The sequence below is a fragment of the Amblyraja radiata genome, chromosome 12, assembly GCF_010909765.2.
Source record: "Amblyraja radiata isolate CabotCenter1 chromosome 12, sAmbRad1.1.pri, whole genome shotgun sequence".
In the NCBI taxonomy this organism is placed as follows: Eukaryota; Metazoa; Chordata; class Chondrichthyes; order Rajiformes; family Rajidae; genus Amblyraja; species Amblyraja radiata.
The window spans coordinates 37,760,379-37,778,226 of record NC_045967.1 but is presented as its reverse complement, the minus strand read 5'-3'; the positions used below and the strand labels follow the sequence as shown (position 1 = coordinate 37,778,226).

The following is a 17,848-nucleotide window of genomic DNA, read 5'->3' as shown; positions in this document are numbered from 1 at the left end:
GTAGTCCATTCCTTTTCATTAAATGACTCAACTGCCTCTTCCCAGAAAAAACAATGATATTACTTCTTTAACAAATTTATACCACCTCCTTCATGGCTTTTCCTAATAACTTAGTAATAGTAATAGTAATATTAATTAAAAGTATCCTTCTACAACTTTTCATCTTATTCTTTTTCTGCGTGGTAAATGTATAAAAAAACATCAACAACAGAACAAATCCATGGTCTTACCATCGTCTGTGGAACAGTATTTGCAACTCCATTAGTATTGACTGAAACACCAGGCTCATCTTTAATGACCCCTCTCCTGTCAAGAACACTAAAAAAAGAAATGCATTTAGGATTGATTCTTCGTTAATTAAAAACTTTTATTCCCTTTTGTGAGATTATGTTGGTGGGAGGGAGAAAAAGAAACAAGAAGAGGAAATTAGACAAAGCAAACATTCAAACAGCAAACTCACAGGTCTCAAGATGGCATAAATGCAATGAGCTGTTGATGGCATAAATGCAAGAGAGTATGTCAGTTCATAATCGTGCATTTCTTTGAATATTCACAGAAACAATTGTCATGGGGTCTTTGATAACCACTTGACCAACTGCAAACAACGATTAACACTCATACAATTCAATAGGCGAGCTTCAATCCAAATTAAAAAATTGGAAATAACCCTAGAAACCAACATTTCTGCAAAAGTGTATTGAATTTGACCAAAAATTGAGGATAAATATGCAGCTGCAAAATACATAACATAACAAAATACATAACACAACATGGTCTGAAGAAGGGTCTTGACTCGAAACGCCACCTATTCCTTCTCTCCAGAGTAGTTGCCTGTCCCGCTGAGTTACTCCAGCATTTTGTGTCTATCTTCTACATAACATTAAATCATTTTTCTCAACTATTTTTATATCTACAAAAGATTCAAAGTTGGTCTAAAGGTAATTATAGAGCCACTGATAAGGCCTCTGTTACACAAACAGCAGTCAATTCACTTACATTAAGATCCTCCAGAATGAACTGGACAATTGCCATTTCAGTGCTGGTGGTGGGGACTGAGTGAATGTTGGCCACGACATTGAAAGGATTTCCTTTCTGTCATTCCATTAACAATTTAAATCAAGGATTTGTTTGTTATTACATATGACAACTAAACACTCTTGACTCTCTTATGCACATCGCCGTTTCGCTCTTTATTTTAAACTTGTTAAACAGATTCCTTACCTTGGTGGCACTGGCCCACAAAGGATCTCACAACAATTTTTTATTACACCCTCATGGCTGTAAGGATTATGGATTCCATTTTTACCTGACCAAGAGCCTTTAATCTGTGCAAAAAAATGTAATGAATTAGATTTTCACACTTGTAAATACTATATTCTTTTCAAATCCAGAACAGGATTTACAACTCGTCTAACACAAGTGTCATAGCATCACATGTCACTCTTTGCAGAAATACCTACCATTTACAGTTAATATAATAACACATAAAAAATAAATCAATAGGATAATTACTGCTGCCTTGAGCCTTGTACATAATATTAAATGCAGCTTCACAAGACTACCACCTGTTCACTAAAAAGAATAGTTATTAGCAAAGGTCTCAATTTTGCCAAAACCTCCGAGAGAATTTTGGGAACAGGGCTGAATGCCTCATATTCTGATAATTACCACATATCTCAGGTATAAAATTATATGTTGCACTTATTAATGAAAACAAATCTCACATCTGCAGGATTCATCATCACAAAGTTATAAAGTGATGGAGTATAAATAAAATATAGTGAAAGAAATGCGTATGTATGTTACCCTGAAATCGAATTGGCAGCAATACAAGATATAGCCAATATACATTTTTAAATGTTATATATCTAATCGTTTTATATTAATAGATTATTTATACAAGAAGCAGCTTTAATAATCATTGTTCGTAACATTAGATGATAGAATTCATTAGATTGGAAATAGTTCCCTACTTTATTTTCCCAACAGTTATTGTTGAGAAGCAGAACAATTTGCTTTCTCACCATCAAAAACATGGAATAAAACTACACTGCAGCAAGTTATGTGCACGAAAGGGAACCCAAGTGGCAATTACTTTGAGATTAAAAATCAACACTTTCTGTATTCAATCTCCACTCTCAATTAGAGAAAATCACTTGGAGAAAAAAGGGAGTCCACACTCCCAAAGGGAGCATCAACAGTACACGTGTTTAAGAAAGAACTGCAGATGCTGGAAAGATCAAAGGTAGACAAAAATGCTGGAGAAACTCAGCGGGTGAGACAGCATCTATGGTGCAAAGGAATAGGCGACGTTTCAGTCTGAAGAAGGGTCGAAACGTCTCCTATTCCTTCGCTTCAGAGATGCTGCCTCACCCGCTGAGTTTCTCCATCAACGGTACAAGTTGGCATTTTCCAAATTCGGCTTTCGATGGTTGATCAGTTACGGTTATAATCCTAAAACCAGAAGTTTACAAAACCATTCCTGTTTTATGAATTTTACTTACATCTTCATTTGTGGTCTGATTGAGCGCAATAAGGTATGTGTGAAATCCAGACAGTCCAATCACAGACCATAATGTGAAGAAGCAGATCACCACTTCTAGCACAGTAAAGGTAAAGTTAAGGAACAACAAATAATAAATATCATTTCACGTACTCATTACATTGTTGAATTTTGCTATCTTTTACAACATCAAACTGTCACTACACATTTCAAACAAAAAATATAATGATTGGTAGAACAGCAGGAATGAGCCCTTATGCCAAACATGATTCCAAGTTAAACAAATCTAATCTGCCCATACATGATCCATATCCCTCTATTCCCAACACATGTAAAGGTTAACCTTTAATACAGCATCTCAGTGACACTATTAAATAAAAGGGTAATTTTTAATATTTACAGTGGCCATTAATTATTTGTTTTTGAGGTATATAAATTCGTGTTGGATATATTACAGTGGCCAGAACCAAACTTCAGAATCAAAGGGGTGATTTTGATGTTAAACATAAAAAGTGAATCTTGGATAGAGGGAAAAAAACTGAAGCCCTATGTTCATGTATTTGCAAGAGTACTTGTATTTAATAGAAATACTTTCCAAACACATGTAATATTACATCTTATTTTTAATACCAATTTTCCACAAATATAATTAGCTCATACACAATACAATATTCTTGTCACTTGGACTCTAAGCTAGGCTCAAATTTGTGCACCTTTCCAAAATTTTTAAATCATCTCAATGCATTTTCCTATCACAAATGCTTGCTGGGACATTAACATCTTTTATTACTACTTATCATGTCTATCTCAGCTTGCCTCAGTAATATTATCCATAAAACCATGGGACTATTCTACAAGCTGATCTGGTTCACTGAGGCTCTCCAGTTTATGACTCCAGCCCCATAATGTGTTTGACTCAATTGTCTCTTCATTTCAGGGGATAAGAAATGTTAGCACTGCTTTTGAATATTTAAAATATATGGTAACCTATTAAAGCAAATTTCATTTTCAGCAAATGCACTTTAAACCACAGCTACTTTTGGAGGACTAGTATTTATATTGCATATTGTATTTTTGAAACTTTAAAGTGCTTCATATGGCACTTATGGATCACAGATTAAGCTGCCAAGTGCAACAACCATTCAGCATCACCAATGCCCCACAAACAATAAAAATGAATATTGAGAAAACCTTTTTGATGCCGTTTGATTCTGGGAAAGATACAGCAGCGACAGATCTTCACTGTTTATTTAAAATGATGCAAAATATTTCAATATTACAGACTTTTGACAATGCTTTGTGGGGGGTAGAAACATAGAAAATAGGTGCAGGAGGAGGCCATTCGGCCCTTCGAGCCAGCACTGCCATTCATTATGATCATGGCTGATCGTCCCCAATCAATAACCCATAGAAACTGTTGTGGCAACCAATATCTGGATTTTCAAGAATATTTCATAAAGATATCACGGTGATAAGACTGTGGTCAGAAACAAATAACCACGTCTGAGCACAATGCAGAATGCTCCCTTCAAGCATTAGTGAGGTAAAAGGAAAAGCTATAAAAAGAAGATTGGTGGGATTAGGTGACGTGAAGTTGGAGGACCAGCTACAAATATATGATCATAATGCACTCTGTTACAGTCAGAAAGAGACAATTCTCCAGTTCTACTATTGTAAAACAAAATCTAATCCTCCAGTAGAGACCAGCAGTTCTTCTGGTTCAAATTAAAAGCCTAGAAATTACTGGGTTAGGTGAACAATCAACACATACAACATCTTTGCTGTTTACCAAGGGCTTAAACATAAATTTGTGATTGACAAATTTGTGGACTATGACATTTGCTAAATAGAGAACCCAGATTAAATGTAATGATTTCATCCTTAAAAATACACAAAGAAGGTAATGATTGTGTATAATGGAGCAGTGTATTCTGATAGGTGACACTTAATAAGCAGCTACAGCAGTAATTCCAATCTGAAAACTCATCAGCATTTACATTGCCCGATTAAGTGCAGAAATATAGATTTTTGACACAATGTCACTGTGATCGAGTATTAGATCAATTATCATTGCAGTCTATGGGGCCTTAGGGAAAATGGCTATCATGATTCCCAATTGAAGAAATAGGAGAGGAGAAATACAGTTACAGGGTTACAGGGTTTACAGGGTTACAGGGTTTCTTTATTGTCATTCAGACCGAAGTCTGAACAAAATTTCGTGCCTGCAGTCATACATACAATACTCCATACTTAAGAAAGGATGTACTAGCCCTGGAGGCAGTGCAGCGAAGGTTTACAAGATTAATTCCTGCAATGAGGGGATTGACATATGAGGAAAGGTTAAGTAGGCTGGAACTCTACTCTTTGGAGTTTAGAAGAATGAGAGGCGATCTCATTGAAACATATAAGATCGTGAGGGGCCTTGATCGGGTGGATGCACCGAGGATGTTCCCAATGATCGGGGAAACTAGAACTAGGGGACATAGTTGCAGAATAAGGGGGGGCTCTTTTAAAACTGAGATGAGGAAGAACTTCTTCACCCAGAGGGTGGTTAATTTATGGAATTCACTGCCCCAGGGAGCAGTGGAAGCAGAAACTTTAAATATATTTAAGACTAAAATAGATGGTTTTTTAGCTGCCAAGGGGATAAGGGGCTACGGGGAGAGGGCAGGGATATGGACCTAGGTATGGTTAGTATAGTAAGACCTGAGTGATCTCCTGGACAAGTGTCGATCGCCTGGATTGGGGTCGGAGAGGAATTTCCCGGATTTTTTTCCCGAATTGGACCTGGGTTTTTATCCGGTTTTTTGCCTCCCCCAGGAGATCACGAGGTTCTTGGGGTGGAGAGGGGTGATAGCGGTATAAAGGGGAGGGTAGTGTCTTGTGTTTTGTGTCTTGTGTCTACTGTTTGTGGGTAAGTGTGTCTGTTTAGTGTTCAGCCATGAGCGAATGGCGGTGCGGGCTCGACGGACCTGGTGGTCTACTCTCGCACCTACTTTCTATGTTTCTATGTTTCTAATACAATAAAAAACAGCAATAAACACATATTAACATCCACCACAGTGTCCACCTAGCACCTCCTCACTGTGATGGAGGCAAAAGTCTTAGGTTTGCAGTCTCTTCCATCCTCGTCTCCTTCTGCGCTGAGGCGATACCCCACTGGGCGATATTAAAAACAGTCCCGCGGCTCAATCACCGCGGCCCGGGGTGGTCGAAGCTGCTGTCCACCGGTCCCGCCGACGCAGCCGCTGGCTCGTGGCCGAACCCCGGACTCAGGTCACCGCCACCAGAACGCTGTCCCAGCCACCGGACCACCGCTCCAGCCCCGAGCCGGACCGCCCTCACGTGAGTACCGCCACCGTATCAGCCTCGCGCCAGGCCACCCCGACATGGGCGCGGCTCCTCCCTCGGGCTGGGCCGCCTCGACATGGGCACCGTTTCTCCCTTGGGCTGGGCCGCCCCGACTGGGCGCCGCTCCTCCCTCGGGCTGGGCCGCCCCAACATGGGCGCCGCTCCTACCTCGGGCTGGGCCGCCCCGACTGGGCGCCGCTCCTCCCTCGGGCTGGGCCGCCCCGACTGGGCGCCGCTCCTCCCTCGGGCTGGGCCGCCCCGACATGGGCGCCGCTCCTCCCTCGGGCTGGGAGCGCCGTACCTCCCCGAGCTCGGCCACTCCGACGGGAGCACCGTTCCTCCCTCGTGCTGGCCGCCCTCACGGGATCGTCACAGTCCCTCACGGAAGCCCTGTTCCAGCCCCGAGCCGAACCGTCGTCACGTCAGCGAGCTCAGGGCGAGTCCTGGCGGGCTCTGCCTCCTGAGCCTCGAGGTCACCAGCTCCGCCATTAGGCCTCAGCGCAGACGGAGGCAGAGAAGGGGAATACGACAAAAAAGTCGCATTCCCCCCGCAGGGAGAGACAGCAAGCCCTGTTTCAACCCCCCCCCCCAAACACAAACTAAAAACCAAAAACTAGACTAACCAAAACGAAAAAAACAACACAAAAAAGCAAAAACAAACGGACTGCAGGTGAGCCGCTGCTGCCAGGGCAGCGCGCCGCCACTTCCGGACACTATGATAGGCAACAGTAGAGCTCTTGGTGTTCCATTCCCAAATCCCATTGTGCTCTCCCCACAAAACAAACCTAACAACGACTGGGAAGTCAAGTCTGGTTAATTTATTTTTCCCTGAAGCCAGTTGTAGTATACCAACAATGAAAATCAATTAACTCAATAGTGACCAAGGATCTAAAGAAAACACTGTACCACAGTACTCAATTATTCATCTTAGCATTTAAGGAACAAAAAATATACATAAGAGATACCAAAAAGCAATGCTTGCGAGTTACCAAGTAACACAATGTTCAAAATCCTACATGCTGCAAAGGCCACACATTATCTGACTAAGGAGCCATTGAGGCAGGTATTCCCACATCACACAAGTAGTATTTAAGTGAGCACTTCAAATGCCGTGGCATAGAAGGCTAAAGACCGAGTGAAAGAAAATAGATGTACGTAGATAGTACTTGATGTTGTCACAAACACTGTAGGCTGGAGGCCCATTTCCATGCTGTGTGACTTGAGAGCTTATGACTATTAATACTTTCAAACACAGATGCTTCTCAAAGGATATGTTCCTGGTGTGTCCTTCAGCGTGTTTAAAAAGCCATTGTCCACTGATCCTGTTTAAAATAAAAAGAAAATATGTTGAACAGACAAGTCAGTGAAATATGAAGAAGGGGCATATCTTACCCCCAAGGCTAAGGGGGGAAGAAATATAAAGTAGGCATTCAGTGTGGAGCTTCCATCAGAAGATGACAGCAAACAAATGTACACATAACAACGCATATTTGAGGCATTTTTCAAATTCAGGAACAACATTCAAGTAGTAGCATCCTGGAATATGGAAACGATGGTGGTAGAATTTTGGGGGAGAATCAACAAGAACACAGAGCAACTTTCAAAGGGAAAATTAAACTTTGGGAAAGCCTACAGAAGGAATAGGCAGACAGTGCAGAAGGCTGTCAATTTAAGTTACACTTGTATGAAACAAGGGGTCATGTTATCAATCAAGAGCAGCAGATTTGTGTTTAATCTCTTGATGTAAATTAGGCCTGCATATTTGCTCAATTGAATCACAATCGCCATTTAATATTGTTCAAGAAGGAACTGCAGATGCTGGAAGATCGAAGGTACACAAAATTGCTGGAGAAACTCAGCGGGTGCAGCAGCATCTATGGAGCGCTCCATATGCTGCTGCACCCGCTGAGTTTCTCCAGCAATTTTGTGTACCGCCATTTAATATTGACTGATCTTGGTTCTGAGCTGCCATCTGTCTGTCTAAACCATCCATTCAATATCTAACATTTCTGAGAAACTAGCATTATTTGTAAAAATTGAGAAACCAAATTGAAATTGTTACATCAATGAAAATTAGTTTAGAACACCTTGTTGTTAAATAAAAAATTTTTAAATCTCAACTATTGTGCAGTTCTTCCTTTAATTTGTTGCAGCCGCTGCATTTATTTTGTACCTGTAACACTAGATTCTGCTCTGTTTATATTCTCTTTATTTTCTCTGTTGTACTTATGCGTGGTATGATTTGCATGGGTAGCACACAAAACTACGATTTTTCACAGTATCTCAGTACATCTGACAATATTAAACCAATATCAATATTTGCAGAAACAATGAACTGCAGATGCTAGTTAATACACAGAAGAACACAAAGTGCTGGAGTAACTCAGCAAGTCAGGCAGCAACTCTAGAGAACAAGGATAGGTGACTTTACAGGTTGAGACCTGAAACATTACATCCATATTCTCCAGAGATGCTGCCTGACCTGCTGAGTACTTTGTGTCCTTACATATATTTGCACATTGTTTCCCGTTTCAGCTTTAAACTAATAGTTGTTCTCTGATTTATAATATACCACCTCAAACTTTGATATACAGATTAAAATATGAAGCATTAAACTCTTGCATTTACTCACTTAAATACACCTGAACAAGTTTTGTGCATTCAGAGGCTAGTTAATCTTTAACACACAATAAGCCTTAATTACACTGATTCCTCAGTACTCTGCTTGTTTTCCAAGAAATAAGAGTTCTACTTAAATCAGTTCTAAAAGGGGTCATCATATATATTTCTGATGGGAGTTTACTTTCCCAGTGGTTTGCAATGTTGCGCGGGGAACGTGGTGTAAACCCTTGCCCTTCGTGCTGCTCTACCAAGCATAGAAATATCAGTGGGCGGTTGAAGGGTTGTTCACTCATGCAGAGAGAGGGCTAAGACAGCACTTCCAACATATCCAGCAGGCAACGCAGGGATCAGCTCAGAGGTCCATAGCTCAGCACTGAGCAGCTATATCGCTCTGCCACGCCTGCCTACTGGACACCAGCCCTCCCCACACCAAACAAGAGAGTGCTTCCTTGCTGCACGGGCAGCAACGGAGTGCAGGGGTTCATACCGGGTTCCCAGATCAGCCCAAGCGGATGGCCTTGTTAAAGTACAGGGAGTACGTACCAGTGAGGGTTCAGCCCAGACGATTATAGGGATTTAGTACCCTGTGGGACAGAGCTCGGCAGGACACCTGTGCAGTGTCATACAACCTCTTGTATTCAACACCCACATTTAGAAATGCGGAGCTTCCTCCCTTCACGAGATTTGCAAAACCTCAGGAAATAGAAATCCCATCTCTATCACATGCCCTAAACATGGAATGTCAAAACGCACGCACATTGAAATCTGCTCCTAAAATTCAGGTCTATTGAAATCAATAGACTATCAGAGATCAATACACGTTCATTTCTCCAATAAAATGGATATATACCTACTCCTTGACATTTTATTTCTAATAATACCATTTCTCCTTTTAGCTTTATCTTTCTGTATGAATAGAGTATTCTAATTCAGGCTTCCTGCTTTAGACTGTGCATTTCTCAGCAAGTATTCTCCAGTCAGATTGGTTGAATAAACACATAGTTGTTTACCTAGTTTTTCCATGCCAAAATCCCTTGAGAGGACACTGTGACTAGAAGGGTCACTAATAACCCGGTTGCTGCTCAAAAGCTCAGCGAAAACATAATAAATAGTGAAGCCATTCATTTCTCTTTCATCGTAAATTCTTGGACATTAAATTTATTGATGTTTAGAACTTTGTATTCCTCGTATGCATACCAAATACAATTCATCCAGAACTTAGTGGCACAAAGTTTAATGCTTACATTCTGGCAAGCAGAAAAAAAAAATTTGAAGTGTTTCTGTGCAACATAGAAGACAAAAGACGCAAACTGCAGATGCTGGAATCTTGAGCAAAAAACAAGGAGGAACTTAGAGGAACTCAACGGGTTAGACCGCATCTGTGGAGGGAATGGACAGACGCATTTTCAGTTCGGGTCCAACATCAATAAAGGATGTGTTTAAGGACAGAAAACAATTGAAATAAATAGATCGTCTTAAAATTGGCAGGATGTTATCAGAGGGATGCCTCATAGATAAGTATCATGTCCTGAGCTATTCACTAATAGAATAGACAATAGACATTAGGTGCAGGAGTAGGCCATTCGGCCCTTCGAGCCAGCACCGCCATTCAATGTGATCATGGCTGATCATCCCCAATCAGTACCCCGTTCCTGCCTTCTCCCCATATCCCCTGACTCCGCTATTTTTAAGAGCCCTATCTAGTTCTCTCTTGAAAGCATCCAGAGAACCAGCCTCCACCGCCCTCTGAGGCAGAGAATTCCACAGACTCACCACTCTCTGTGAGAAAAAGTGTTTCCTCATCTCCGTTCTAAATGCCTTACTCCTTGTTCTTAAACTGTGGCCCCTGGTTCTGGACTCCCCCAACATCGGGAACCTGTTTCCTGCCTCTAGTGTGTCCAAGCCCTTAACATTCATGACTTAGATGAAAAATACAGTGCAACATATCCAGGTTTACTAATCATGCACTGCCAGGGGGCAAAGCAACAGGAGGTTTGAAGGCTGTGAAATGCCATAAAAAGATGCTCAGATTTTAATGTTGAGAAGCTAGTATATTCTGATGAACACATGGATTTTAATCCCTGTTTTAAGTATAAGCAGAGAGAGCAGGCAATTAGGAAAGAGAATGGTCTTCCTTCGAATATTAAGGAAAGGAAGTGTTGCTGAAATTGCACTGCGCTTTGGAGAGACCAAAGCCTGAAAATTGCAATTTTCGATTCTATGGTTAAAGGCGGGTATAATTGATTTGGAATCAGGGACACAGATTCATTAGATTGATTCATGAATTGAAGTGATTCTGGATGATGTCCTCTATTCATTGGACTACCTTACCCGTATTTTTATTCTCACTGGGGAGGAAAGAAAAGTGTGATGAACGGTGACCACAACACATTTGTGGCTGCATAGAAAATGAATGCTTCACTGTTTCCATATTAAGTACTGTATACATATTTAAACAGGCATGGCCTTACTAAATTTGATTGCATTTTTCCAATGGTAAGTGAGAAAGCCAATACATGAAAAGGCAAAAACTTTCCAGAACTAGGGAAAAAAAACATTTTCTATCAAGCTGCCCAAAAGGATCCTATGTAAAGCTTAATTTCACGAGTCACCCAACCAGGCACGTGCCGTGAGTAATTACTCAGGGTAGGCAGTCAGTCGGCTTTAAAAAAATCTTAAACCGTGCATGCACAGATTGTTTTGTCAGTCGACTTTTATAAAGTCTTTAAAAGCCAAATTTCTTAATAAAGTACCGTATTTCCCGGCAATGAAGACGCACCCCCATTTTGAGTTGCTAAATTCTGAAAGAAGGCTGGTCTGACATAGAATTTCTCACGCTCACAAAAATAAAAATAAAGAAAGCAATTTGCCCAAGGCTTCCAAATCTCCTTCGTTCTAAATTACTGAATGGGTGGGGGGTGGAGCATGACGGCAGGTGGAGAGATGGTGGGAAAAAAACGGGAGCACACCGGGACAAGTTGAATCAGTTGTGATATTATTGAATGACAATACTAGTTCAAGAGACCAATTGGGGGGAGAGTTCCTTTCACAGCGTGTGGGGAGTCTAGCCAGGGGGAACTCTCCCCCCACCCCCGCAGCGGAGCTGTCCTTTTACAGCTGCTTCACATCAGCTGCCAGCAATGAGGGATAAGACTTGGCTATCCCTAAGTACAGGAACATCGTTCTTGATGTACTGAGGAATAGCCAAGTCTATATTTCAACAACCTTTCAACTTCGGCTTCCAAGACACATGTAAATTTTCGTATTTAGACAAAAATGCTGGAGAAACTCAGCGGTGAGGCAGCATCTATTGAGCGAAGAAAATAGGCAACGTTTCGGGCTGAAACACTTCTTCAGACTGATGTGAGGGTGGGTGGGGAGGGAAAAAGAAAGGAAGAGGTGGCCAGAGGGCTGAGGGAGAGCTGAGAAGGGGAGGAGATAGTAAGGACTACCTGAAATTAGGGAAGTCAATGTTCATACTGCTGGGGTGCAAACTGCCCAAGCGAAATATGAGGTGCTGCTCCTCCAATTTACGGTGGTCCTCACTCTGGCCATGGAGGAGGCCCAGGACAGAAAGGTCGGATTCGGAATGGGAAGGGGAGTTGAAGTGTTGAGTCACCGGGAGATCAGGTTGGTTATTGCGAACCAAGCGGAGGTGTTCAGCGACGCGATCGCCAAACCTACGCTTGGTCTCACCGATGTAGAGCAGCTGACATCTAGAGCAGCAGATGCAATAGATGAGATTGGAGGAGGTGCAGGTGAACCTCTGCCGCACCTGGAAGGATTACTTGGGTCCTTGAATTGAGTCAAGGAGGGGGGGAGGTAAAGCGACAAGTGTAGCATTTCTTGCTTTTGCAGGGGAAAGTGCCAGGAGTGCGGGTAGTACGGATGGGAAGGGACAAATTGACCAGGGAGTTATGGAGGGAGCGGTCTCTGCGGAAAGCAGACAGGGGAGAAGATGGGAATATGTGGCAAGTGGTGGAGTCAAGTTGGAGGTGGCGAAAATGCTGGAGGATTGTTTGTTGTACGTGACGGCTGGTAGGGTGGAAGGTGAGGACAAGGGGGACTCTGCCCTTGTTACGAGTGAGGGGATGGTTTTCGTGCCTTATTTGTGGGTAAAAAAAATAGCGTCTTCATTGCCGGGAAACACGGTATTTAAAAACATATAGCACCAAGAAATTTACTTACCACATTATTTGTACACCAACTCCATTCTTCTCTCTTTGTTTCCTAAGATACTCTTAAGATAATGGCAATCCATGTTTGAAAAACCCGCCAAGAAACTTGCACTGTGCATGCGCAGTAGGCTGCTGTGCATGCGCAATACTGCAAAGGCAGAATTTCAGGTGCCGTCAGCTACCCTTGAAATTAACGTCTTGAAACAGCGTCGACGGCACGCCAGCTGCACACACTTTCCCGTATTACATGTATTGCGGATGAAAGACACGGAGAATTATGCCTACCTAAGAGATCGATCTCTTATGTAGGCATAATTCTCCCATGCCTTTACTATTTATATTTAATAATTACCATTTTATAATTTTAGTCAGGGTAGGCAGTGCCTACCTTGCCGACCCTGACGGCACATGCCTGCACCCAACATTCTTTTTGTGGGCATGGGCCAGGCTGTATTTTAGCATTAAATTAGCAATCTCACTTAGTCGATAGACTGACCAAAGTGGAAAATGGCCATACAAAAGGTAAAGAAAGTGAGCTGGTGTCCATAATCATGGTAGAATAGTCTGCCTGATGCAAACACTGGATAACCAAGACAGAATGATCCATTTAACTAAATTGAAAATAGCATAACTCTTGAACGTTCAAAACAAAGCTATGTCCTAATTGGATTTGATCTCAAAGCCTAGAGAAAGAAAGCAACGAGAACCAAATGGAACCATCATGTAATTGAACCAATTAATCAGGTTTCATCATAACTTTATGTTTCAAATTGTTGGGATAATAATATTACAAGGAAATTAATTTCCCCTGGTTACTTACTCAGTGCCACGTGAACAATATCAAAAGCAAAGATGTAGACAGTTAGGAATGACAACGAGATGGTGAAGAGGTAAAAGAAACGGTAATTCCTCTTTCCAACACAGTTTCCAACCCAAGGACAGTGGTGATCGAAACGCTCTGTGAGGGAATGAACACTGGAAATTAAAAGTCTTGCAACTTATCTTCTCCAATTAAAGTTATGCAGCCTTGATAGAAACTAAAATGCAAAAATACTTGGCAAATACAAACTGAATTGGGTCCCATCACCCACAGCATGTTCTGGACTTAGTGAAATTATTACATTGTATCTCGGTTTGCTTTGTTGTCGCCTTCTCCTAGCTAACAATGGTCTATTCTACATTTTCCTCGATCTGCATCTCTTTTGATCTTACAATTCCTTCTCTGTAACTCCCTCTCTATCCTAACCCCCAGCTCATACCTCACGTAATATTTTTTTTACCAAATTCATTCATTGTATTGAAAGTTTTGCATTTATACTTCAAGGGCAAACGTGGTACTGTTGACACGTTGTCTCTGGAGTATATGAATGGTAATAGTGTCTTCTTATTGAATCAGTCCGACTGTTCTGAACAACACAGCGAACAACACACAAGGCTGGCATTTCTATTGCGTTTCCTCGTGGCGTTTGTGTAGGAAGGAATCGCAGATGCTGGAATAAACCGAAGAAGGATCTCGACCCGAAATGTCACTTATTCGTTCTATTCACAGATGCTGCCTGACCCGCTGAGTTACTCCAGCATTGTGTCTATCTTCCAAGTAAACCAGCATCTGCGGTTATTTTCTACATTATTTGGTTTTAGCTTACTGTCAAACGTTATGGCATAATAAATTGGGTGTATCTCTTTTTTTATAAGAGCAGATTTGCTTTTTACTAATCACATCACTGCAATTATAAGCACCAGGAGTAGGAAAAAATACTGTAGAAACAAAGAACTACAGATGTTGGTTTATGCCAAAGATAGACACAAAGTGTTGAAGTAACTCAGCAGGTCAGGCAGCATCTCTGGAGAAAAAGGATGGGTGACTTTTTGTTAGTCTCAGTCTGAATAAGGGTCCTGGCACGAAATGTCACCTATCCTTCTTCTCTATAGATGCTGCCTGACCTGCTGAGTTACTCCAGCACTTTGTATCTACCTTAAGAAGGGGAAGATTTTTTTTTTAAAGCATCATTTGCCTTTTATATTAGCAAGTGGGTGAAATGGATTGATAAGGATCAGAATGTTACAACATACATTCCACATCAAATGTGAAGGGATCATTGAAATGTATGGCACCTAGGCAAGCTGTTCAGCCCAATGCAACCACACTGGGAATGTACCACAGTACAGATTCAAAGTACATCCCTGCCTCCTCTTCCGTTCTTCTTCCCCCCCCCCCCCCCCCCACCAGTCTGAAGAAGGGTCTTGATCCGTAACGTCACCTATTCCTTCGCTCCATAGATGCTGCCTCACCTGCTGAGTTTCTCCAGCATTTTTATCTATCCCCAAAACTTGGGACCCTTTTTTCCAATTGAAAAGAAACTCAAAACCAAATTTCAAATGTGTATTAGAACTTCCACAAAACCACCTTCTACAGTATTTCGCCTAAATGGTAGCAGCAGAATATTCTACTTGGACATTAAAGGAACCAAGTTTTGGTGTAGCACCTACAACTACTTTTATGTGTGGCATATTTGAATCAAAATACATGATGATACTAGAAGAATAATTCTTGGTAACTTGCTTATCCATTACATAAAAAAATGTCAAATTAATATTGCATACAAATCCATTTTACCTGTTAACTGTTTGCCTCATTTTGAAAGCTTTCACTAGGTTAAAAATCTGGAAATGTTAAGCACTAATGCAAATTCTAAATCCCAATTGTAAAACTTGGTCTAATCTAAACTAAACTAAACTTGGACAGAAGATGGTCAGAGAGCAGAGATGTCCGCTCAAAATGTTGTTGTTTCAGTCGTTAAGCGGTGTCTTGAACAAGCAGCTGATTTTCAGTTGGGTATTCATCTCTTTGAGGCACTACACGTCTACCTTCAATCAGCCTCATCAGAATATTTCAAGCGCACATCAAAAGACCAATCATCTTACTTACCCACGCAGTTATCGCAGACACTACAATGGGATGCCCGGGGTGGACGGAAAATCTTGCATGTGTAGCAATATTTCAGCTTGATAATCTGATTGTTGATCTGAATGTCTTTGATTCTGGGTGGTGGCCGTTGACCCACCGGAACATTGCCATTTGCCGCTTCTGGAAATTATGGTAAAATGGACGAATATATGTCAGAAAACATTAAAAAAATGAACTTTTCATAGTCATACAGGACAAAAAGAGGCCCTTGGGACCAACTCATCCATACAAATTGTGAAGGTTATCTAATTCCTTTTTCCAACATTAGGTTCATACCTCTCTACTCCTTGGTCATCATAACTCATATACTGCTTTGGCTAAGGAAAACTTACTAATGAGTTCACCTATATTCTCATTCAAGCCATTTATATCTATATGACAAACAGCAATGGCCCTGGTGCCAATTCCTGTTGTATACCACTGGTTACCACTTGACCACTACCCTCTGCATGCTGTGGCCATACCAATATTGGATCCAGTCTACCAATACATCTTGGAACCCATGTGTCCTAACTATTGGGACTATCCTACCATGTTGAACTTTGTCAAAGGCCTTTATAAGGTCCACATAAACCATGTCTACTGCCCTGCCTTCATCAAGTTTCTTAGTTACCTTCTCAAATAACCCAAGATTTGTGAGATATGATTCCCCTGCACAAAATTATGTTAACTCCTCCTATTCAGCCTTTGCCCTTCCAAATGAACATAAATTCTTCCCCTTCATTTTTTCCCCTCTAATTTCACTATTGATGTTAAACTCACTTAACCTGTAGGTTTCTGGCTTGTGCCCAGCTCCCATATTGAATGACATTAGCTATCAGTAGAAAGCTTATTTTGCTTTTACATTAAGTATCAATTAAGGATGAGGTTATATAAATTAATGCCGCAGTATATCATGTGTTACTGACACAGACTACCGCCAAAAGCCAAATTGGAAATTGGCTTCGTTATGAATAAAAACGTGACCAGATTGTTGAATACACAAAGATTAAGCCAAAGCACTACTTAAATATTCTAAGACACACAACAGCTTTTATTTTTCTAATTTGTTGTAAAATCCCCACTTTGAATTAATCATCAACTTCACAAAGTTAGCTCCCCCACCACCAACACCTCTCACCTCCTCCCATTTGCTAAGTGCAGAATTACTGTTCCCGCAAATACTTTTTACAGTCTGACTGCATCAAAGGCCTTGCTGACAAGGTCACACCTCCATGTGGTAGAACAGTCACGAGGCAGGAATTTCAAGATCATCCCATTCCAGCTTGATGACCTTTGATGGTACAACTCAGGATGACTGTTCTCCAGCCCTGAACTTGATGCTAATTCCAGTGATGGAGCACCAACGTCTGACCTCCAAATTGTTCACCGTCTGAATAGCCAACTCAGAAACTGGCCAACGTACAATGCAATTAGCTTTGAATTCCTGCCAGAACTGCCAGCAGAAAGTGGCATGAACTCGTCCAATACTTCATGGAGTGAAAGCAAGGTTGACATTAGGAAAGCAGGAATAGGAAGCAGAGGATAAATGCAATATGCTGAGGATAATGGAAAGCTGAAATTAGGTTGTGAATGCTGAAAATAGCAGTATTGGTGGAGACAGAAACATTGCGCTATTATTTCCATGCTCTGAGCTTCATCATTACTTGGTGATCTGAAGAGAAGTAAACATTCAAGCAGCATGGGGCAGATTATAACAATTGACAAATCAGAAACCACAACTTAAACATAAAACAGTAAAACATGTACACAGGATGAAAAGAAGACACAAAGTGCAGGGTAACTCAGCAGATCAGTCAGTATCACTGGAGAACATGGATAGGTGACGATTCGGGTTGGGCCCCTTCTTCAGACTGATCATTAGTAAGTTGCAAAAGGACTTGAAGTTAATTTTTCTTCTCCAGAAAAGTTCAATTCACATTCATCTGCTGGCAAGACTCACACTCAAATGAAAATTTCCGTTTTGGGGTTAAAGTAAAAGGATATTACATCGTCTTCATTAATGACAAATCAAATAAACTGACCACTCTCCCTGCAAAAGGTCAATGATTGAAATCGTGATTTATTTTGTTTAATCGAAAAAAACACCAGAAGTCCAATCGGATACAAAAAATGCTGCCTCGTCAAAGTTAAAGTCAAAGCTACATGTGGGAGGATAATTGGTACAGAGCCTATGTGTTTAAATATTCAAAGCAGAACAAAGTTCTAGTTCTACAGTTGGGTTAA

The 17,848-nt window shown here is 41.2% G+C and overlaps 1 protein-coding gene across 2 annotated transcripts in view; it reads right to left on the bottom strand.

Moving 5' to 3' along the window:
* zdhhc9 (zinc finger DHHC-type palmitoyltransferase 9) overlaps window positions 1-17,848 on the bottom strand; it is a 75,452-nt gene that overhangs the window by 4,478 nt on the left and 53,126 nt on the right. For both annotated transcript variants that reach the window (XM_033030551.1, XM_033030550.1), the window contains exons 3-8: window positions 15,584-15,742; window positions 13,475-13,612; window positions 7,128-7,176; window positions 2,505-2,607; window positions 1,222-1,325; window positions 231-318 (exon numbers count right to left, since the gene is read on the bottom strand). In XM_033030551.1, the coding sequence (XP_032886442.1) occupies window positions 231-318; window positions 1,222-1,325; window positions 2,505-2,607; window positions 7,128-7,176; window positions 13,475-13,612; window positions 15,584-15,742 (641 nt within the window). The remainder of the gene's footprint in view (window positions 1-230; window positions 319-1,221; window positions 1,326-2,504; window positions 2,608-7,127; window positions 7,177-13,474; window positions 13,613-15,583; window positions 15,743-17,848) is intronic.